This window comes from Mchenga conophoros, linkage group LG22 (assembly GCF_057382185.1).
Source record: "Mchenga conophoros isolate Kocher_MC1m ecotype Shallow Benthic linkage group LG22, M_conophoros_male_GT1.1, whole genome shotgun sequence".
NCBI classification, from domain to species: Eukaryota; Metazoa; Chordata; class Actinopteri; order Cichliformes; family Cichlidae; genus Mchenga; species Mchenga conophoros.
In genome coordinates this window covers 11,625,988-11,649,334 of record NC_140546.1, presented here as the reverse complement: position 1 = coordinate 11,649,334, position 23,347 = coordinate 11,625,988, and the positions used below count along the sequence as shown (strand labels likewise).

The 23,347-nt window shown below is 43.7% G+C and overlaps 1 protein-coding gene across 14 annotated transcripts in view; it reads left to right on the top strand.

Annotated features, from left to right (window-relative positions):
• The window catches only part of LOC146548891 (uncharacterized), a 56,802-nt gene extending 34,911 nt beyond the window's left edge, over positions 1-21,891 (top strand). For 2 of the 14 annotated variants that reach the window (XM_085261563.1, XM_085261559.1), the window contains 13 exons: positions 3-111; positions 900-1,004; positions 9,716-9,841; positions 11,992-12,143; positions 13,020-13,162; positions 13,651-13,904; positions 14,706-15,018; positions 15,330-15,510; positions 18,402-18,506; positions 18,617-18,667; positions 18,761-18,815; positions 19,713-19,991; positions 21,261-21,891. In XM_085261563.1, the coding sequence (XP_085117689.1) occupies positions 3-111; positions 900-1,004; positions 9,716-9,841; positions 11,992-12,143; positions 13,020-13,162; positions 13,651-13,904; positions 14,706-15,018; positions 15,330-15,510; positions 18,402-18,506; positions 18,617-18,667; positions 18,761-18,815; positions 19,713-19,991; positions 21,261-21,271 (1,884 nt within the window). In that variant the 3' untranslated portion in view covers positions 21,272-21,891. The remainder of the gene's footprint in view (positions 1-2; positions 112-899; positions 1,005-9,715; positions 9,842-11,991; positions 12,144-13,019; positions 13,163-13,650; positions 13,905-14,705; positions 15,019-15,329; positions 15,511-18,401; positions 18,507-18,616; positions 18,668-18,760; positions 18,816-19,712; positions 19,992-21,260) is intronic. The other 12 variants (XM_085261571.1, XM_085261568.1, XM_085261565.1 and 9 more) reach the window with 11 other exon arrangements.
• Positions 21,892-23,347: the final 1,456 nt, after the last annotated feature.

Sequence of the window (23,347 nt, the reverse complement as noted above, 5' to 3'; positions counted from 1 at the left end):
AGGAGAGATATGAGGCAGCTATCAAGAGATCGACCAAGAAGACTTGGGCCGAGATCCGCCAGCAGAGGTGGTCCTGGGCAGGCGGACTAAACCAGACCTCCCGCAGAGAGAGTGAGTTTCAGATGAACCTAAACTATAATTATAATGATAATAATAATAGTAATACAAGCACATATGTATGATTTTCTCTCTGTTAACTCAAGTCTTTGTGCTGCACAGACTTGTGACTCACTGCTTCAGCTGATGCAACTCAAGGAAATAGCTCATGAAGGGTTTGCTGTCACAAGGGTGGGGTACCAGAGGCAGATGACCTACTCAGTAATTTATGATTATACCACTCGTAATTCCTCACTGTTGTTTGGGCAAAAATCAGTCCTGAGCGTCACAGTTGTTCATTTAAACTCAGAAGGACGAGCTTGAAGGTAGCCGTCACGCTCACGTTTCATTAGATCAGAAGTGTGAAGTGTGTTTTTTCAGGGAGCTGTGAACTTATTTCCCCGTTTTCAAACTTCTGTTAATGCTGTGTGACGGGGTGGTGCTGAGGGCAGCACAGTTACCTCTCCTCCAAAGTGTGAAAGGCCCTGATTGTGTGTGGAAACGTGAGTGATATTTTAGTTTTGGTAGCAGGAAGAAAGCTCGAGGTATTTACTCTGAAATGTGACTTCTAACTACACCCCCCCCTCCCACGCTTTCCCCCAAATTTCCTCCCCATTTCCCTCCAAATCTGACTCCAGATTAGATGATAGTGAGTCTAATCTCAGAAAACGGTGAGTCCCTGTTCACAGCTGCATGTTCCAACCAAAGCAGCCCCGTCTCTTGTCAGCCCTCAGCTGGGGCCGCCGCCTGCACCCCGGCCGCCTTGTGAACAGTTGTTGTCTGTTGCGTTCTCTCCGGTGCAGGCAGATGCTCGGCCTCCACGGTCAACTTGCCGAGACAGGTGGACCCTGTCATTAACAACAGGCTGTCCAAGTCCTCTGCCACGCTCTGGAACTCCCCCAACAGAAGTAAGGACGACCCGACGTCAGTGTCCACCAGGCTTCCTCTTCCCTCTCCCTTTCCCTTCCAGTTCATCCCCCTCCTTTTCCACCTTCCCCTTCTCCTCTTACCCTAATCTGGTTTTGTTTTATTATAACTGTCGTCTCTGGTGGCCTGCCTGCCTGCCTGTGCTTGGTGACTGGTCATTTACCACCTACTCCCTCCTCTTAATCACGCTCTCGGTCTCGTGTGCATCGTGTTTTTGTTTTTTTTACTTTTTTCTTTAATTTCAGTTGGTGGCTTGTCATTGATTTGAGTCTCCTCTGCATTTTTGATCAGCCTCCCTTTCACCTTGACATCACTGAGCCATATTTTGTGGTATATTTTGGTGTTTCATAGGCTTATAAGTTCACATCTTGTCACCTCCTTTTTGGTTGTCCCCTCCACTGTACTGTTGGTGGTTGGCTGTGCTGGTGGTGGTGGTGATGGTGATGGTATAGGTGGAAGGTATAGTGTGATTGTTGCAAGTGAATCAACTTTATCAACTAAATGCAAATATATATTTTTATGCTGCCTTAAACTATACAATATTGGATTGTTTCCTTTGGTTTTACATGTTTATCGATGTAATGGCTCAGTCACACTAGAGTAAAAAAGGACAGAAACTTCATCGCGACTAAGAAACATCAGTAGTGGTCCAGGGAATCTGCAAGTAGTTTTGATCTCAAGGGTTTGACAGTAATAAACACAGACAGATTGCCAAAACATTGCAATCAATCTGTGCTGATGAGTGCTAATTAGCTGGGATGCATCTCTTTGAAATAGAGGGCGTTACTCAACTGGTTGTATTCTGATTATATGAGTGTAAACAAGCAAGGTTGCTGTGCACCCATGTCATTTAAATCGCCATCCAGCAGCAACAACTATTTGTAGAGGAACTTCTGTTTCAAGCCTGTAAGGTTATGGCTGGACTCTCACCATAAGTAGATACTTTGAATTTCTGTGTATGCTGACAGCAACAGCTTTGCAGCTAATGGCAACAGATTTGTTCATAATCACTGAATTGTTACAAATAGATTGCACATAACTGCTAGCTTGACTCTATTCAATCACAAGCTGGTAGGAGACTAATATCAGACTGACGCTGTTTTATTTGTTTTATCGCACCAAAAGCCACTTTAATGATGGCATCTGACTGCAAGACTAAAGCAAATGTTTCAAAGGCAACAAGCTCACAGGGTTAATAGTTTTGGTCATGCCACAGTCTCCGGCCATTATTTTCCCTGCACAATCTGATATCCCTGTGTTGGTGTTATTCTTTTATCATCATAATAATATTGATCCAGGATCAACATTGCCATGACCACTGATGATGTCTGAGCATTTAGTTTAGCATTAGCCAAAATTTTTGAATGACCAAAATGAACTAAAACCAAGCTGAACGTTTGTTTTAGAAGAGTTTTATATAGACAAATGCATTTTTCCCTTTTCCCCACATTGAAAAGCTATGACATCACCAATGTGATTAATCTGTTACAATTTTGATCCTGGACAGACGTTATTATAACGATGCAGCTACAACACCAGCACGCAGATATCAGATACAGTTTTTTGACTGTAGTATAAGACATTTTCTTACTTTTAGGTTTATGTAAAGATACTTTTCAAGTATATATTACATCATTCCTCTTGTTCAAACAGTGCATAAATTTTTTATTTTTTATTTTTTTATTTTTTTCCTTTTTTTTGGCCTGTCCCGTTTGGCTCTTTTGCCATCAGAATTGTTGTCTAAATTTGATTTGATTTGATTTGATTTGATTTGATTTGATTTGATTTAAAGGCAAAGAAAGATGCCCAACGGATTTACTTTACCAAACTGACCATCCCAGCCTTGCCGTAATGGTCCATTTGATTCACCTTTTATTGTTTATTTTATTTTCACTTACTGAATACGGGACAGACTTGACTGGGGGAAAGAAGGGGAGAAAGAAAGAGGGAAAGAGAAACAGCTGAGAAGAGGGACGGGGGAGAAGGGCAAAAGACAAAAACCAACAGAACGGGCAGAGAAAAAAAAATGCATATATCAATCACCTGGATCACCTGCTGAGACAGAAAAAAGAAAGCAAGCAGAAGAGAACAAGAGTAATAGAATAAACAACATCACAATGATATATGGGAATATGACAGTAAATACTAAATGTTAAACATTATTGTGCAGCACATAAGATCAACAGAACACAGTGTGCTTTGAGGTAGGAGCCAAAAAGGGTGTAGTTTGTGGGTGTGATCACCCGTGTGTACACCTGTGAGCATGGACGCGCTTGTTTTTTGTTTTTTTAAAAGGTTCCTTCATGTAATAATCTGCTAGAGGGTGTGGGGGGGCCACAGCCCCGTCCTCCAGGGCGTGAAGCAGGTGTGGAGGAGATCAAAACTCTAGACATCCAGAGGCCCCCAGAACACAAGAGACCAAGGAAGACCAACAGAGGGGCAGCTGCGCCACTGTCCCGGAAAGAGCTGAGGAGAGTCCCAGATGAGGGCTCACTCAGCAGCCGTGGAGCAGAAGCCAGGGGGAGTTGCAGTGACGCGCCCGTGAGCTCCGCCGGCAGCCAGCTGCGCCTGAGTGACCGAGCCCCAGGCCGAGAGGCCGGGGGCACCCCACCTCCGAAGTGGCCCGAGCGAGCCCCAGGCTCCAGGCCCCGATAAGCGGCCGCCAAGGAGTGAGCCGGTGTGTACCTGGACGCCCATCCCCGGACACAAAGAACCACCAACGCACCGATGTCTGAGGGGGTCCGCCACTGGCAGGGGAAGTGGTGGTAGGGGGAGATAGGCCTCCAAACCTTGGAGGGCCTGAGATGTCCCCAGAGAGGTGGCGCCTGACACCCAACCTGACATATAGACACAGAAATACAGGCACACACAGATACAAACATCCATTCCCACCCTCATGCTCTCATATGCACTTACTCCACACTCAACCAACGTGGAGACATACATAAAGAGACGTTGTACACACGATCACACTCCCCAAGCGTACTCTACAAACCGGGTCTAGGTGCCCCCGCCCCTGGAGGGGGGAACTGCACCCAGACCCAGGTGGTGTTTCCCTTTTCCCTGCGGTGGGGGGAGGCAGACCGCCCCGACTCCGCAGCAGCAGGAAGGCTCCACACTCCAGACCGCAGTCGGACGGCCAACTCCTCCTCCTAGTCCTAGCCCCCCTGCTCCAGCAGGTCGCAGAGAACGGGGGTGAGAGAAGACTCCGAACCTCCCTCCACCCGCTCATTGTAATGTTGATGCATGTGTGTTCTAAGGTGCATTTAAAACCCAGGAGGGCATGGAGCTACCTGCCAGAGAGCAGCAGGTAAGCGCATGGTCCCTCCTGCTAGCCCTCAATGTCTACGTGTATTTAAAATTGAGAGGTGGGCAACGACGCCAGGGGTGGGGTGTACACCCTGATGGTACTTTGGACTCCGTGTATCGTGCCCACCCCCAAGATCCTATATGTATGTGTAATGAGAGTATGAGTAATGTGAATGTCTAAGTTGTGGGATAAAATTGAGGCAGAGGCAGCCAGAAGGGGACAGAGGGGGGGGGTAGCCTCCTCTGCACCCTGGTGACATACCCCTACTCCAAGGCCCTGCATGTGTGGGTGGTTGTGGTGGAGCGGGAAGAGGGAGGCAGCTGGAGATGGGGAGGGAAGGAAGGGAGGGGCAGGTGACCCCTCCCTGGGGCCAGCTCCCCCGCTGACCCCAGTAGGCACCCCCATACTCCGCGACCCGCCAGGGAAAGGGGGCCCAGGCCCATCCAGACCGGGCCCAGTGCAGCAGCGCCGCCCGGCCCCACAGAGCCCGGGACAGTCCACCCAACCCCACCACAGAGAAAACTGCACCCACCCCACCATCCACTCATCTTCCAGACTACATAAGACAATAAACACCCAGGCTGAGATCTTCCTCCACCTCTCCTGTATCTCCCCCTCCTGCAGAGTGCATAAAATTAAGCAACAAGCCCTACAGTTAAAATAAGAAACTCATCATGAAACTGTGCGAGCTAGCTCTGTAAGGTTCAACAACAAGTTGAAAGTTTTTCCTCCAAGATCGTGTTTATGCTTAGAAGTGGATTTTCTAATTTCCTGAATTGTTGGTATAACTTAAATAGGCGTTAGCACGATTATTTCTACACCGTGTGTGGACTGTGCACATAAGTCAAGCTAAACAGCAACATCAGCATGCTAACATGCTCCCAATGCTAACACGCAGACTTTTAGCATATATAAAATTCCCTTAGTTTACTGTGTTAGCATGCTGGCATGTTTTTATTAGTACTTAACACAAGGTTTTGCTTCAGAGGGAAAATGATAAAATGGAGTACTTGGAAGCATAGCCATCAACCTGAGTTAGTATGACAGTTTCACTGTAGCTCATCAGTAACATGAAAAAGCTACTCAAATATTTCTGTCATTGCTGTTAATTACATTGTTGTTGTCACGCACAACTTGACAGATCTAGGTTTGCTATATATATATTTATATAAAGCTCTTGCATATTGTCTCAGACTTATATCCGTTATATGTGTACTCAGCTGAGATTTCAGAGACCTTTTACTATAAACAAGCCACATTCACGCCGCCGCCAACCCCTCCAGCATCAAAATGCAAACTTTTTTCACTCTTTAAAAGCAAAAAATAATCATAGACACAAAGTAGTAAATTGAAACAAATTGCCACCAGAATTTGATGAAAATGCACAACAGATTTGGATTTTTCTTTTTTTGCTTTTATCCATTTGTTAAATTTGAAACATTGCTGTAGGTAATATTTTTTCATTCCATTAAAATAATATTTCAAATATCTGAAACTTTTGTTTGAGGTTGTAGAAAAGTATAAGATGATTTTAGCATGCCACGTAACAAATATATAAAAATATTTCACTAAAAATTCTTCTAAAAACTGGATTTTCAGGCCAATTGTAATTGTCTTTCGATTATTTAAGGAGTTAGTTAATAATAACAAGAAATGTTATTTTACAAGAACTGAATAATTTCAGGTAAATGCTGACAATTAGACATTTAATCATAATAATAAATAGAAGTAGTCGCTTTAAGATATTTTTCAGCTTGTAACAAACTGAGCAGTTGTCTTTTTGTCAGCAGTACAATAGTATGTCTAAATTGCTCTATCAGACTTCTTTTATCAATCTCCCGAGTTCCCACATACACACACTTAAGCGACACTGTCTTCATCTCATTTCGTCACGCCTCATGACGTGTTATTATTGATCGTATCACCCACGGTGCAATCACCAGCTCGGTTATCGGCTCGCTCGCGAACACAATACAGATTCAGATTTTGTGCTTGATCATCACTAATACAGACACTCCGATACTGCAGGCACATGAAAGGACGGTCGATAGCAGAGCTGCTGTCTCTGGGCCAGTTTGCAGAGGGTGGCGGGATGGTGACGTTTACAGATGCAGGTACCTCGAGGTGAACGGTCGATCAGCAGGCGGCAGCTCAGCCTCCCTTTGCCGCATTGGAGAAGGAAGAGGAGGAGGGAAAACACTGTTGCTTAGCAACAGGAGGTAGTCGGGTTATCAGTTTGTCATAAAACATGCTGTGAGAAGGATCTGTCCTGTGTGCAGCAGAGGTGACTGCCTTTACGGTGGAGGTTTAAGAGTGGCGGCATCTCGAATGAGTCGTAGCAGCTCTGATCACACTGACCCTTGTGTACATGTGGTGTTTGTCTGTAGGTGAGGTGTCTCACACTCTGGCTGGTGTGTGTCGTTAAAACAGAGGAATGAAAAGAATCTGAACTTCATCGTCACACATGGACGCTTCTATAAAAAGCATGTTGTTGGTTAAAATTACCGGACAACAGACAGGAAGTCGCCAAAAACCCGACCGGCTGTCGTAAATTGACAGACGTCACAGTGAGACTCTGTCTGGCTGTGGGGTTTTGGACCAAACAGTGAAAGCAAGACTGTCAAACTCATTTTAGATCCTGGGTGTGATGTGCAGCCTAATTTCATCTCGAGTGGACCAAACCTAAAAGCGTTTGCTTAAATCTTTAATTTTTTCCCAGTTTTTGTAACAGTAGCCAAAAAAGCTTAAATTAAAGTTACCACTTTTTACATTTAAACAACTGACAACAGAAAGTATTTCACCCAGCTTTTCTCATTTAATAATGAACCACAACAACAACTTCTCTATATCTAAAAATACTTTTAACCTTTCAGACATTTCCACTGTTGAGTATTCGGGTTGGCATCACCACAAAAGGCTTACCATGTTTTTGTACTTTTGTTTTTTACCATTATTGAAAAGTAACAGTAACTAAGGGGTTTACTCCAGTTTTCACACTTAAATGATACAGTTTGCTGAGCTGTTTTTGGCCCCCGGTCTGCATGTTTGACACCAGTACGTGATGTTATTGAGACAATAACAATATCGAATTACCAAGTGATGCTGGTAGAAGTGAAAGTACGAGTTCTGCTTTCTTCTGTCATTTGTTAAATGTGGCATCATGTTTTTAAGGCTGTGGTTTTACTTCAGTTTCTTTTAGTTTAATAATACTATTCACAGAAGGTTCTCTGGAAAAACAGCTGAGTTTAAGCCAGGGAAAATACAGAGTATATTCATCTTTTATTTATTGTGGAAAAACTACTTAAAGCTTAGCTCCAGGAAAAACAGATACATTTACCACACTCGTGGCAAACGAGCACAAGCTTCATGCTTCGTCCTGCTTCTTTACATTTCTCACCTGACCCTGACGAGAGTCTAGTTTCCTCTCAGACCTCTTTAATTAGCAGCAGTATGCTGAAAAAATAAATGTTCTAGAGTTCTACATATTGTTACAGTGTAATAATATGTGTTAGTCATTTAGATAAATACTAAAAATACATTGTTTTTCTTACAATATGCTGCATGGATTAGAAAGAAAACCATCTAAGAAGCAAGGAGGGCTAAATGTTAAAATGTTAACATTAATAGTAGAAATTGTCATTATGTAACTGATTAGATATTTAGATTGTTGTTATTGGTGCTTTAACGCCACACTGTTTACTGCTTTAAATATTGTAAATCATCATTATCTATAATCTATAAATCATTAAAAATGTTGTATTCAATGTTTGCTGTTTTAGTTTCAGCATATACATACACCGCCCAGTTTTACTTTGTTCTGTATGTATTAAAATGCACACCCAGTTATCTGTATACGTCTTTATCGTCAAACCTTGACTCAAACCACGTGTACGTGCGCTCCTGTGAGTGCCATTTATTCTTTCTTTCTCCCACCCTTTATTACAATCTGTTGGATTATATCCTCCTGTTGTTGCACGCTGACCCTTTATCACATGAGACTCGCTAAAGAAGCACGCAGAGCCATGTTCAGGTCGGAGGAGTGCGTCTGTGCTTGCAGGACAAACAGCACAGAACCCAGAAAACTCTGAGGGCCCTTAGCAGTTAGTGTGGGGTCGTGTAAATGGCCAAAGTGGGTCTTACCTTTGTTTTTGAGTGGTAAGTCGTAAAAATGAACTGGGGACACTCCTCTGTGTGTGTGGGTTTTGTTTTTTTTAATATTTGATGTCTTTGTGCACAACATGTTCAGGCGTTCATCCTGTACGACTTCTCTTCAGTGTTGAGTCTCATCATGTCTGAAAGGCAGGCTGGAGTGTGACCAAACATTTCTCAGCAGCAGTAAGACTCACTGGATGAGTTAAACCTCAGCGGTCAGAGCTAAAGAAGCACTGAGCTCAGGAGTCTGGGGATTTCCTATTTTTCCTATTGTTCACAAATCCCATGAATAAACTGCTTTATGGGGCTCCATTGTTGCTCAAAATCTCCGTGACATGCAGGTTTTTTTTACCGTCAGAGTGCTGCCACAAACTATTCCCTCCAGAACACCAAATGAGTATTAATCCGCTGTTGAAAATAGTTCCTACAGTTGCTCTATTTCTTCCTGTTGAAGTTTTACCTTTAAATCATATATTAATTCTTAGGCCTCCAGTTTATCCATTATTATCTACTCTTTGGAGAACGTTCTCTGATTGGCTGCCTGTTGCAAACCAAAGGTTTGAACAGCAGGTGGGTGGGGCTTCTGCACTCGCTTATAGGTGTGTGTGCAGGTGATCGTGTAAATAATATGCCTGTTTGATATCATACAGAGCTTTTGACTCACAGGATGCTGGGAACCAAACCCCAACAAAAAGAACAGATTTTATTGTACAAAGCGATTTGGAATAAAGTATTTATAAATCAAATAAAAATTGAATTTTAATCATATTTAATTTCTTGGTTCCACCTGCTGATATTCGAATCAACCAGTGAGCGTTGATGCTTCCCAGAAATGTTTCCGTAGCTGAGCTTGCATTCAGGTGCAGGTGGAAACTCGTGTAAAATCCTGTGGACTAATCTGCATTTTATTCCTGTCTGAGAATTCAAACCCTGAAGACACAAACACATTGACGGTCTGAGGGTTTGTCTGGCTAAATAAACACACGATGAAGGTGTTTATTTACAGGTGTTTACATCATAACCAGGTAACATTTCCTCATCCGGCTTCATGTGTGTGTTTTCGTGAGGTTTTCAGCAGCACACGAATGCAGCATAAAAACTCCACTCTGCATCGGATGTAGAGAGGGTGTGTGAGTGTGCGTGAAAGTGTAAAGTGGGAGGTTTTTTAGTGTGTAAGAGGAGTATCTGCTGTAACACTAACTCGACACTGACAGCGCCCTCTTGTGTCAGCCCGCAGCCTGCGCCTCAGCCCGTGGGAGAGCCGGATCGTGGAGCGGCTCATGACGCCGACGCTGTCCTTCCTGGCCCGCAGCCGCAGCGCCGCCACCCTCCTCAACAACAGCGACTCTCGTGAGTGTAAGACACCTGCTATACCTTTCTACCCTTACTCTGCTTAACCTCTGCTCCTGTGCACACACGTCTTATTGTCTGTAGTGATTTTTTTCATTCCTTTCATAAAAGGGAAAGAGTTTGTTTGCTGTGAATCAAACAAAACGGAATAAGATCCTAATCTTCCCCCGTTCTTTTTATCCTTTGTGGAGCATGTGGTATGTTTGTCCTAAACTGTGCCTTGGTTTACTTCGTGGTACATTTATGCCGAGTTCTACACAATATCATCACAAAAACTTCTCAGTCTGAATGATACAGACAGAAAAATGAACGATGATGAGGTCGTAAATCCCTTCATGTCAACCAGTGCCAACAAAACACAAAGCTGTTAGATTGTTTTTAATCCTTGCCATAGCTTGGAGTGTGAGCTGCTCCTGCCGAAACATACAAATCCAAAAGTGGTAACATCTGTTGGAGGCCTTGTACTGTTGTCATGGATGTAAGCAGTCCATGACACATTTGGAATGACGGTGTGCTGGAGTGAACACAGCAAGCAACAAGATCACTGACAGTCTCTGGGACACATCGACAGGCAGAACTATTTTCCAGGCAACAATGTTACTTCAGACTTTTGAATAATATCAGCAGATTTTACAACAGAGATACTAGAGCACTATCTGATGAGCTTGCTCCCATCAGGGATGTATGGGAAAGATGTGTGCAGCTCATTTCACGGAAGGTCAACCCAGAGCCTGAGGTGACAGTGGGTGAAGATTTTGCCCCAAGGAAAATGCTCCTTATGGCGATACATGTCCAGCAATCCAAGCAAATACTACATAATCTGATTTGATATGAATACGAGCTATGCATGGAATTGAAAACATGGGTCAAGATTGACCCGTAACACCACAAATGTAACCATACAGTAGTTCATGATATTAAAGTAAAAAATAAATAGAACAAATTTATTTTAGAGAGCTCTATTCTGATACTTCTCAGTAAAAAGAAGTTAACATAACAACTTTTTATAGATCTTTTAGATAATTCCTGTGAGATTCCAATTACCATTTTGTTAGATTGAGAACGAGAGGTATGCTGTAAAGAAGGCAAAAGAAAAATACTAAAAGCAGCCTTTTCATGGATAAAAGACCCGTTAAAAATCAACCCATTAACATAAGAGATAGTAATAGTTTTGTAAGTAGGTACTTAAACAAAGTGAAGTAAAAAGCAAACTCGCCTCTCTTGCGATATTTTTTTGACTGCCAGTATCTGTCACTTGTTGCATAATTGTTTATTTAGTTTGTTTGTCCCTTTTTTTTCTGCCCAGTAACATGACATGAGAGCCAAGCTACGATTGGTTGGAGATCAACATTAATTTATGATGTAACATTCACCTAATCGGACACAGTGACAGAAAAGATATATTCTGTGATCTGAACCTGACATTTATTGTTTTCTTTCTGGAGCTTTTGGTCACACAGTTTGGTCCACAGGGTTTTGGACAGAGACAGTTTGTAATTTCCCCTCTGTACACCACCGAAGTCAAACAACCAGGATATGATCCTTCTATTTAAACATAAGTGAGTTTTTCTACGTACTTTTGAACCTCTGGAAATGAAGGACTACTTATAAAAATGGCAGTAATTGCTTGACAGTTAGTTTTATTAAATGTCTTTAATTAAAGCTGAAAGTCTGCACTTGGCTCACATCTGGGTTGGTTGATTTAAAGTCCACTGACTTGGTATACAGATGCAAAACTACCAAACATGTGTCATTGTCCAAAACCTTCTGGAAGACATGAGCTTTAAGACGTGGCCTCCATCATCTGTGCATTTCTATTACTTTTTCAGAATTTTGTTCTATTTTTAAGTAAAACTCATATTCAGTGTTGATGAGGCGAAATGTAGCTCGAGCTAGTGTTGTCTCATAAAGTGCAAAGATGCTTTAATTAAATATAAAGCTACAATGGAAAGCAATAAAATTTGATTGTGTTTTGAGTGTGATCAATCCGTCACCTTCAGCTCGGCTTCCGTCACTTTGTCGGTCAGCAGGGTCAGCATGTCGTGTTCGCCGTGTGGCCTCACCGTGGGGTTTTTACCACCCTGCATGGTGTGTGTTTGTATGTGTGTGTGACCTCGGCCCTGCTGCCGCTCTCTGCATGTTTGTTTGTCACTCAGACTCTCACCACTGCTCCCGTTCAGCCTCGGCCAGCCCGCTGAACGCCTGCTCCCATCATCACCCGCACCAGAACACCGCAGAGCGCTGGAGGGTCTCCTCGGCCAGCACGCCGGACATCACCCAGCGCCAACGCCGCCGAAACTCCACCCCGGTAGGAGAGCGTGATTAGGATTAAACAGTTTTTGAGTATATTATCATTTTCACTAAGTAGCCCTGATATCCTGCTATGGTAACAGAAATCTGCATCAGGATTAATCATATTCTAATCAATACTTCATATAAATAATTGTTGTGTGTTGTTCATCGTAACAAAACTGTCATAATGGACCAAAGTTTCAGATCAGGTCAGAGGTCACTAGTCATCATCTTCAGACAGAATTTTCCACTCTAGGATTCGAATGATGAGTGACAGGAGTGACAGCCCTATTATGGTCATCTCAGCCATAGAGGCCACACCCACCATCTGCTTAAACCTACTTGTGAGGGGCAGCCAGTCAGAAGGCAGTTGGCTTAAAGGGGGAGGAGCTAAAATAGCTTGTACAGAGTACACAGAGTAGTAAAAGTTTTAGTTAGTTTTCAGTGGAGTAAAATTAATTTTAACGCTCCAGTTAATGCCATAAAAACAACAGCTAACGAGACATTTTTTGTCCAGGAGGTGATTCGATGAACATGGATGGTAAATGAAGCCCAGAAATAACAAAACTTCCTTTTATAAAAACATCACTGGATGGTGTCAAACATTACATGCAGAGAAAACCTTGAATAACAAATCCAACTTAACAAATAACGAACAAACCCAAACAGGGGAAAGCAAATTGGAAAAAGGTGACTGAGTCTATTGTTGAGTCTTTCTACAGCACACAGCATGAATCACACACAAACCTTATGAAAAGTATTATACCTAATAACATTCAGAAGACTGCAGCTATAATGAACTGGGTTTCATTTTCCAGCTCCAGCAGGATTTAAATTACACGATTATATAATAAGGTAAAAACTGGTTATTTGTCTCATCTCTTCCTTCAAGGTGGATAAAAAGAAGAAAGAGAAGAAGGACAAAGAGCGAGAGAATGAAAAAGAGAAGAGCGCTCTCACAAAAGAGAAAGTGCAGAAGAAAAGACAGACGGCATCGCCTACGACCACGATCCAGAGATCCAGGCCAGAGACCAGGTATCGCAGCAGATTACCTGCTTTACATCAGATAAATATGTCCAAAAACTGTGGTTTATTAAGCAAACGGTTAATTAACTCTGTGTTAATTTAGGCGAGAAGCTGGGAGATAGACTGCTTTAGCCTTGGAGCAGATTAATGTGTGGCAGATGGTCGAAGGTGGAGTAACCTAACGTTTAAAAGAGACGCTGCTGGACTCTAGCAGCAGGTCTGTTAGAGTGAGACTTGCAGTTCTCAGACAGAATCGGGTTTTCCTCCTGAATGATCACAGGAGGAAATGACGGCTCTCTGCAGAGATTCATGACGGCTGAATGTGGAGTTTCACATTGAGTCACTCCCAACTTCCACATGACCTAGTTTTGTTTTTTTATGTAGAGCGCTGGGAACCTTTTTACCTTTTCCTGCACTGATCTGAAATGTCGTTTCTCCCCTCTCTCTCATCTCTGGTACTCGTTCTGCTCATATTTCACCTCCTGTCTGCTCCTCAGCACCCTGAGGCCCAAAAACAGACCTCCGTCACCTGCCGCCCCCAAAAGTCGCCCCCTGTCCCCACTGGTGCCAGCAACAGGTGCCGCGAAGACCGCCTCGGGCAAGAAAACGCCTCCTCCTCCTGGCATCAAGACCCGACCGAAACGGGCCCAGACGCCTGCCAGAGTGCAGCCCCAGGCGGTTTCTGCTGTCACCGTGGAAACGGGCCATGAACCCCAGCAGCCCGACACTTCAGAGGAGAAAAAGAGTGAGTGTGGGTATCACGCTGACGATGTCCGTGGCTTCAAGGTGACCTGGAGGTTTTGGCTGACATTCACCATGCAGTAATCTGTGTGTGTGTGTGTGTGTGTGTGTGTGTGTGTGTGTGTGTGTGTGTGTGTGTGTGTGTGTGTGTGTGTGTGTAAGCTCAGCTTACAGTGACCTGAATGCATCAGGAACTGAACTTGACGATTAATTTAGTGACAGTTTTGTGACTCTTCCGTGAAACGTGCAAAAATAAAACCACAATCCTCACCCTAGAGTGTTCACCGATGTCCTGTCGAAATCAAATGCTCAAGCCTGCATCCAGGAGGATGTTAATAAGAAGTTTTAACGTGCATTTCTGATTGAAGCATCCAAGTCATGCTCAATTTGTAGGCAAATCTATAATTCCTTCATTCCCGATTGCATCTATTCAGTGAAAACGATAAAGAAAACAGAAGCTGAAACATGCAGCCATCTTTAAATTCAGCTTTAGTTTTGTGATAGAACGTGATTCAGCTTTGTGGTGACAAATAAGATGTGTGTAAATCACAGAAACAACCATAGATCTAGAAAATGTCTGGAGAGGACTGTCAGTACGCCGTCATGTTGAAGCTGCTCTTTTGTTTAAAGAGGAGGAAAGTGGTGAGGCGTGATTGACGTACTCGCTCATGGTGTCTGACAAAATGTCTTTTCACGCTGTCGCTGTGATCTGCGCTGTGTGGCTTCCTTTATAACACTGGAAGCTTTAAAATTGATTAAATGCTAAATCAGACCTTACTGTTAAAACGTCTCTTTCTCGCCTCTCTATCAGCCCCGGGTAACGTTCCTGCCATCGTGGTGTCCTCCGCACCGGCCACTCCTCTTTCTCCCAGCCCGCCGGTCGTATCAGCAGCGTCTCCAACTGTACCGAGCGTAGAACCTGCGGCGACCACCGTCAGCAATCCCGCTCCTTCTCCTGCACCTGCTGCCGCCTCCACCCCGGCCGCACCGGCCAGCAGCAGGCCGTCGGCAGGCACTAACGACCCAGAGGAGGCCGCTCGCGTCCTCGCAGAGAAACGCAGACAAGCCCGAGAGCAACGGGAGAGAGAGGAGCAGGAGCGTCTGGAGCAGGAGCAAAAGAAGAAGTGAGACCTGCTGTCCACACAGACTGTGTGCCTCATAAAATATGATAACACAATGCATGACAGACCATGTTTTCCTGAGTTTGTAAGGCAGATTTTGGATAAACACTTAACATTGTGCTGTGATCTAAACCCAAATAGACACTCACTAGTAAACAAAACATTAAAGCAACACAGTTGCTTTAATGTCAGCAAACCTACAACATAATAAAATGCATCATCTCAGGCACACGTTCAAAAAAGATATTATTTAGGAGAGGGCGCCACAGACCGCTGATGCGAATGCAGCTTGTAACGCAGAACCTTCTCCTCAGGATCCTGCAGGAGGAGGCAAGGGCCCGGGAGGCAGAGGAGAGGAAGCGCAGGGAGGAGGAGGCTCGCTTCATGGCCGAGCAGCAGCGCCTGAGAGACGAAGCCAGGAGAGCTCAGGAGGAGAAGGAGGCGCAGGAGAGAGCGAAGGTCGAGCAGGAGGAGAACGAGAGGCTGCAGAGACAGGTGGGTGATGACAGGAGTTATTAAGATGCTGCAGATTATGTCATTCCAACTTGAATAAAACCAGTGCATACGTGAGTCCAGGAGGTAGGAACGCTGGGTTTAATGGTGGTTTAGTCCCGGGCTTTAAGCTAAGTCAGTAAAAAAATTAATAGATTCTGGTATAAATATGCTTCAGTACATTTCATTTAGTCCACACAAAGGCTTCAGGAGGGGAACAATGATTCGAGTTGCCTTCCATCACACCATGATAACCGTAATATGATAAAATGCACACATGGGCCAAAGTTTACCACTTCTGTTGAGGTCTCTTGTCTGCCTTCAGCATTGAGCTGTTTCTTCATACTTTGAAGGGTGCAAAGGATCCACTTGTGCATCCTCGATTATGGCTCCTCCTGCAAGCCTCCTCTCCCCTCTGTCCTCCACATACATTCAAGGATTTCAAGACATCCTTTCTGAGATTGATTTTCAGGTCACAGGCAGTAGGGCAAAGGAAATGAGAAGGTGCGACTTAATGAAAAAGGAAAAAGCCAGAGGACATGAGGAGAGAAGGCAGGGATGTGCGAGTTAGGTGCAGAACAAAGCTTTAACATGATGGGCAAAAAATAAAGTGTTAGGTGGGGTGTTCATGAGGAAATAAGCATCACAGTGCAAAAAGAGAAACTTAGAAGCTGATCAAAAAGCAATAAGGCAATAAATTAAAAAATCTCAGTGCTGTGCTGTCTGATTGAGAGCTCTTCTCTCCCTAAATTTAAATGCTCAGAGGCATAATTACTGAGAAAAGTCAAAGGGGAAAGTATGGAAGTCTACTGGATGTATGGAAGCTTGTTTCCAAAGGTTTCGGAGTAATAACTCAAAATTTCAAGTTATTGTGTCAGTTGAAATTTTGAGATCACTGGTTGAAACGAGCTTCCATGGACTTGGGCCATAATGTTCTGAAACATCAGAACATTTTTATAGTATACATCCAGAGTGACCCACAGAGCTACAATGGACACATTAGTGGGAAATACACTTCGTTGAAATAAACCAGAATTATCCTTTAACCCCTTCGGCGTGTTTGTGGTAATCCAGTGAGAATCAGACACCCGTTCCTGACAGATCATCAACTCCACTGTAAATACCCTTTGCTGTGAAACCCCACTTTAATTTTCCATTAACCACCATGAATCCCAGTGATCCCCACATGCAGTAAGCCCATTTACCATCTGGGCAGATTAATGTGCAGGAAACTGTGCTGCTGTGAGCCCAAACATCAGCCTCTGTGACTGTCTGGCATCTGGGCAGATTAAAGAGTATGAGTATGTGCTGCTGTCACTCATGAGCACTAACAGTCAGAGGGCCCTTGTCTGCTGTGGGCACATTCCAGCTGGTGACCTCCATAATGGCGATGAGGGAGCCATTGTGATGGTGGAGGGTAGCGACGGGCCTGTGCTGCCTCTGTCTCGGTCGCTCGGCTCTGGATAAGCAGCGTCAGTGCGCGCCATGCCTGAAGCACTCAGCTCGTCTCGACTCCCCTGCTCCACTCAATCAGGCCATTGTTCCACCCTGACAGCGAGCTTGCTTCACAGTGGAGTGGCCTCATATTTTTTTAGAGGTCATTTCGCTCAAGTGTTCAGCTAAATGGTCTGAAAATGCGCAGGGCTTGGGGAAGATGCAGGCAAGATTTAAAAAACAGCTGGCTGCACCTCACGACACCTTGTGTTGTTTTCACTGCTGCATTTTAAACATATGTGTGTTTAAATATCCAGTCAAGTATGTAATGGGGGTTAAATAATATGAGGTCAGACCTGAAGGCTGCAGACCTGCAGACCACGCTGAGCAGGTGCTGCCCCCTGGTGGTCAGTTGGTTTCATTTGCATGTTTTTTTAATGGTGTAAGGAGCCCCATCTCACTCAACATATGATTGCTGATTGCAGCACACATGACAAGTGTCAGATGGTTATAAGAAGTCAGTCTCATAAATATTTTTGAAGCAATTATTGACTCAAAACTGAAATATTTTAGCAAAATGTAAAGATGTGTGCAAGAAAGGGCCTCAAGCATTATCTGTCATGCTCGAAGAAGCTTTTTTCTTTCTTTTTTTAATTGTCTACATATGCAACAGGTGGCTGGTTTAATATTATTTGACAGCTCACAGCCTTTGCAGAGGGAGTTTCTTTCTTCTGGATGAAAGCCTCAAAGTGCCGAAGAGTCGGGTTAAAAAACAGCTTTGTTACAGCCACAATCACCCAGATAAACCGCAGCGTTTATAGCACAAATGAGCTTGTTTGCTTATTTCATTTGCTATTTTCATTATGTTGCATGGTGGCACGGTGGTTAGCACTGTTGCCTCACAGCAAAAATGTCTGAGTTCAGGTCCACCATCAGGCTGGCGTGAGTTTTTGTGGAGTTTGTGTGGGTTCTCTCTGGGTACTCTGGCTTTTGCTTTGGCTTTGAAAATGTCCTTTCTCATGGCTGTCTTCAGAAAGTGGGGATCTTACTGGCCCAGTAGGCACTGCCAGTCCTCTCCGAGGCCCTCCCCAAACTGCAGCCGTATTATCACAGCTTATTCCAGCTGTAGTCACATCAAAAAGTCATAGTGCATTGTTTTGTAAATACAAGAAAATATGTTTCATATATAGCCTCTCTTTTATTTCTACCTGTATGTTACTTTATTAGGTACATTTAAACTAAAGTTTTCTTATTAAATCTACCTTTACACTACCTATAATATGTTGTACAGCTGTGTGGACAGTGTTAGGCTAATATCCCGTTCCCTTTTGAACCCTCGGTCACCTTTAACTTTTACTTGGTAAGATTTAGAGCAGGAGGGACGCTTATTCTTCTTTTTCTTTAGTTTTACTGTGAAAAACGTTTAAACTTGCTTCATATTTGTATCTTCTTTATTTCAGAGGGAGGAAGCTGAAGCAAAAGCCCGCGAGGAGGCCGAGCGTCAGCGCATAGAGAGGGAGAAGCACTTCCAGAAAGAAGAGCAGGAGCGCCTGGAGAGGAAGAAGGTGAGGCCAAAGAGAGAAAAATATCATCTGTAGAGAGTTCAGAAAGTCACAGACAGTTCACAGTCGAGCTGAAAAACAAGAGCACTGATCTCTCTGTCTGATCTGCACAGCGCCTCGAGGAGATCATGAAGAGGACTCGGAAGAGCGATGCGGGAGATAAGGTCGGTGTGATTCATTCGAAACAGGCTCCAGACTGAACACTTGCTCGCCTTTGTGGAATAACACGAGTCTTGTTCTGCTCTTTGCAATCACAGAGGGATGTCAAAGCGTCTCCTCAGGTCAACGGAAAGGACGCAGAGCCGAGTAAAGGTAACCGTCACCCCTCGTCAACCTTTAAATCAGTCACAAAAGAACACATGTACTCATTCACACGTTTCTACTTTGGCTTTTTCAAAGATTATATCCACCTTTGTGAGATTGTCACCTGGGGCTTTTCCAACCCAAAGGTCTATTACTAACCCAGGAAATATACTGTATATAATAAATGGGCATTCTTTCTTTGGCTTTGAGGTTCCACCAGACAATGGAGTGCTAATATAATGCTAGTGCATGCCACCACAGTAGGTTAGTGTGGTGAAACCTGAGATGACCTTATAAAAAGGCAGTTTATTCCTTCTGTTGTGACACGGGAGGGTGTGCTGTTGTTTCGGCTTGTCGTGTACCTCCTCTTTGTTGTAACCGGACACAAAACACAGACATTGGCAGATTTCCCTGCAGGAGATTCCTGCAGATATATACTTTGATAAAACCTCCGGTATCTGTTTCCTGCATCAGCTTCTTCCCTTCCTGTTCCAGGACTGGACTTTTGTCTAAGCTGCGACACCTTAGGCATGAGCAGAAATGTTTTGTGGGCGGTATGTCCACCAGTATGTCCAACCTAACTGGATCATTAGGGAAAACTACTTTTACTGACCCAAAGAAATCATAAAGAGCCAAAAGTAGAAAAAAACTCTCTAAACTTGACCTCTTAATGCAAAAGGAAGCATGAAGTTTTGTCTCAAAGCGATTAGCTGCACATACAATAATCTTGTTATTTGAGATTTTGGTAGATCTTGGCTATTTTAACAGTTTACATATGACAGAGACTAAAGAATATTAAAGAAAAGGCTGCATTTAATAAGTAGATGTGTCCAAATGTTAGACTGATTCTGTAAACATCTGAAAAGGTTGTTAATGTCCTTTACTTGTCCACGAATTTCTCTGCAGCTCCTGGAAACCTGCAGGCCCCCAGTGCATCGGTGCTCAACCCAGCACAAAACGTTTCCAGCCCTGTTGTTGTAAACGGCGTCCAGCCCTCCGTGCATCAAAACGGCGTCTCAGCCAACGGCACTGACTTCGAGGAGATCATTCAACTGAACAACAGCGGCGGCAGCGGTAACCCCAGCCAGCAGCAGAGCGGGCTGGTGAGTGAGCCGATCATGGCGTTCGAGGGAGGAGAGCCCTTCTTGATGAAAACAGGCCCCATGAAGCCTCAGCATGTCGCAGGTACAGAAACACAACATCAAACAGGAACGTGAGCAACAGGGTGGCTGCTTATCAGTCCTGCCCATCTACTCTAAGACATATGGTAAACATTAATTCAATTCAATTCAATTCAATTTTATTTATATAGCGCCAAATCACAACAAAAGTCGCCTCAAGGCGCTTCATACATTAGCATGCTAATGTAACAAGGCTACAATTCTGTATCTGCCCAACAACACTGTGTTATTGTTGCAGGAGTAGGTTTACTTTTACAAATCAGCTGCACAAGAATGTTTCTCATGGTAACAGCAGCTCCATTATTAGCTAAACTTTACAAGAAAACACGCCACCCTCGGATAAGAATCGAGGACCAAACCCAGTGTGGCAGAAGTGAGACATAAAACCACTGCTAGCTTAAGAACATTAGAATATTAGAATATAGAAGGAGTTTAATATGAGGTACGGAATTCTCTGAACGTGATGCACATCATCTGCACAAGCGTCCGGATCTATTTTTGAGGAATTCCTGGATGACAGTCGCCTCTGATGAACATGTTGGGCCAGCATGTGCCAGAGGAAATTAAATTGAGGTTAAGTTAAAGAAGAGTAGAAAAGAAGACTGAGGTTGGGCAAGAGAAACATTCAAATGACATTAATAAATCATATTTACACATAAATCTAAGAAGCAGCTGCACAGAATTGTGTGTGAAGGGTGAGTTCACCTGTCGCAGAAAGAAGAATTATTGTTCAGTTATATGGAGAACAGGAGGAATGATTTCCTGAAGCAGTGTGGAGTGGAGTGGGTGTGTCTTAGTTAGGGTCCTTTAGGCAGCATCGTCCTGCTGAAACCTGCCACAGGGCCAGAGGTGCTGGGATAAGTGCAGGCTGGAGCACGTCATCTCAGCACCTCTGTTCAGCCAGGTTTCCACCAAGAACGATCAAGTCAGAGATGAGCGTGCAAGGCTGCAGCAATAGCTCAGTCTCAGGCGACTTCAGTGGCACTAATGAAGATTTCAATAAGCAGAGATCATTTGGAGGACTGACCATGATTTATTGAGATAGAGAAATTCATTAATTTGACGATTAAGCTCCTGTGATCGATCATGGCAGAACAGAATCCCAGGATTTAGGACCTAAAACCTATTTTTCAATCTTTGAAAACTTGTCCCCTCATCCGAAATCAATCTGGCACCCTTCAACAACGAGTCTCATTTTCATCGAACATATTAAACATAAAACGAACGATACTCACACTCAGGCTTCTGGTTTTGTTCTTTTCCTCCTCCGCAGAGGTCCTGTGAGTCGCCACACATCCACGAAGACGCGCCTTTCGTCTCTGCTTGAGCTATGAGATTCATGCCACACCACAGCGGCTTATAAAACAGCGTGCCAAACAAAACAACCAGCGTTCACCTGCGCTGATTCCACATCCACGGTATCCACAGCGGTGGGACAGCAAGGAGGAGCAGAACTGGCTGGAAAAAAACAAACAAACAAACTCATCTGAAACATTTAAAAAAAAAAACATAAAAAGCTTAAGTATTCTCTGTCTTCACCGCGTGTTCTGGTGCAGCATTTTTGTCAAGTTTTACCGAAACGTCACATGCAGATTTTATGGTGCACCTTAAAGATGACTGACTGTGTAACAAATTTTAGAAAATGCAGTATAAAATCCTGGAAATACATAATATTTGACAATGGTTGTTATTATTACCATCGCTATGATATTGTTATTGTTACCTTAAGTTGAGCATTGTGTGTGTGCGTGTGTGTTTTGCTGTTTTTTGTCTTGAATTACTGAGTTATTTAACACGGGGAGCATCGGTAAGGACTGGCCACAGTGTATGTAAATGAATAATGAGCCCGGCTGCCTCGGCCTCCTGTTACGGGGGATCTGTGAAATAAAGCTTTATGAAAGGGAGCGAGGTCTCCGTGTGTTTGTGTGCGTCTGTCGGCGATACACAAACGCTCGTCTAACAGACATTTACAGCCCTCGCCACACTGGACTTGAACTTAACTTTTTTGTCTTTCTTTCTGGAGCAAGTGGAAGGGAAAACCTTTGCAATGACTTTATCATTTGTTTAAAAGTGCTGACTTATGGCAGAAACAACCCTTCATAGGTTTGGGTTTTACTATTTTTATGTTCTTTAAGTGACAGGACTAATACAATTTGTGAGAGCAAGATAGCATCCTTTCTAAGCTGACAACTGGGCAGTTAACACCCAGAGACTTGGACTGCAACTGCTATGGTAAAAGTTTAGAGTTTAGAGCTGAATGAAATTAGATTTGCTTACAGAGAGGCCAAAGAAAAACCTGCAGTGATGAGATGATCCTGGATCCTTTCAGTGAGACCTGTAAATATGGATGAAGAAATCTTAACTGTTCTCCCACAGTCCCACATGCATGTTCAATTAAGTGGTGTGAATGTTTGGCTCTTTTGAAATGTAGCTTTATTAGAAGCTGATAAGCCGGAGTCTGAAAGACCAACATTAACTGAAAGTTAGCAAGGAATCAGACTGCTAAGGAACTCTCCTTCGACCGCTGCTCCATCCTACAAGCACCTCCAGACCCATTTATTTGTTCCTTCAGGAGGTGATGGGAAGACAGGGGGGTGGTGGACACGTAGCTGATTCAGGCAATGAGCACTTTTTCTCCACCAGGCCAGGCTGCAGGGTGGGTCTCCAGTGTTCCTGCTCCAGGTGAGATCACTTGGATCCAAGATTTCCTCTTGAACAGGATCATCTGAATCTGGCTCCTCACCCAGGACCTGTGACCAGAGGCAAATTGTCCGAGAAAACATAACTCCTGGGATCGCTAAGGCACAAACCCCCTCCACCATGGAGAGGACTAACATACTAAAAAACATGACACATTTCACTTCAAACTAAAACAGGAAATACTCAAAAGGCAAACAACCAACACAGATATGAAGTCTAAAAATGATAACACAGAAGGCAGGAGAAGAAATTAAAACAAAAGACTGAGTAAGAACTCAAATACAGCGCAGGGGTGATTACACAGAAAACGTCACTGTGACCCCAGTCACTGACTTAAAGGTGAAGAAGGTCTGAGCGAGGAATTTGAACCATCACACATTTGTTTAGTGCATTTTGGTGACATTTTATCCTCCAGTTTTCACCTTTTCAGCATCAGTTACTGGTAGAGATGTCTTCATATGGCACAAGATTCACGAATTTAGATAGAAGACGCAGCAGACTTGTGGTAAATACAGTTTGGTGGTGATTCACATTCAGCTCCAGATGGGGGCAGCATTGAGCCTGAACCACAACTGTGATGATTCTCTTATTATCATCATCATCATCATCAGAGGCTGATTTTCTGCTAAGTCTAAAATCCATTTCCGGGTTTGGCCTTGC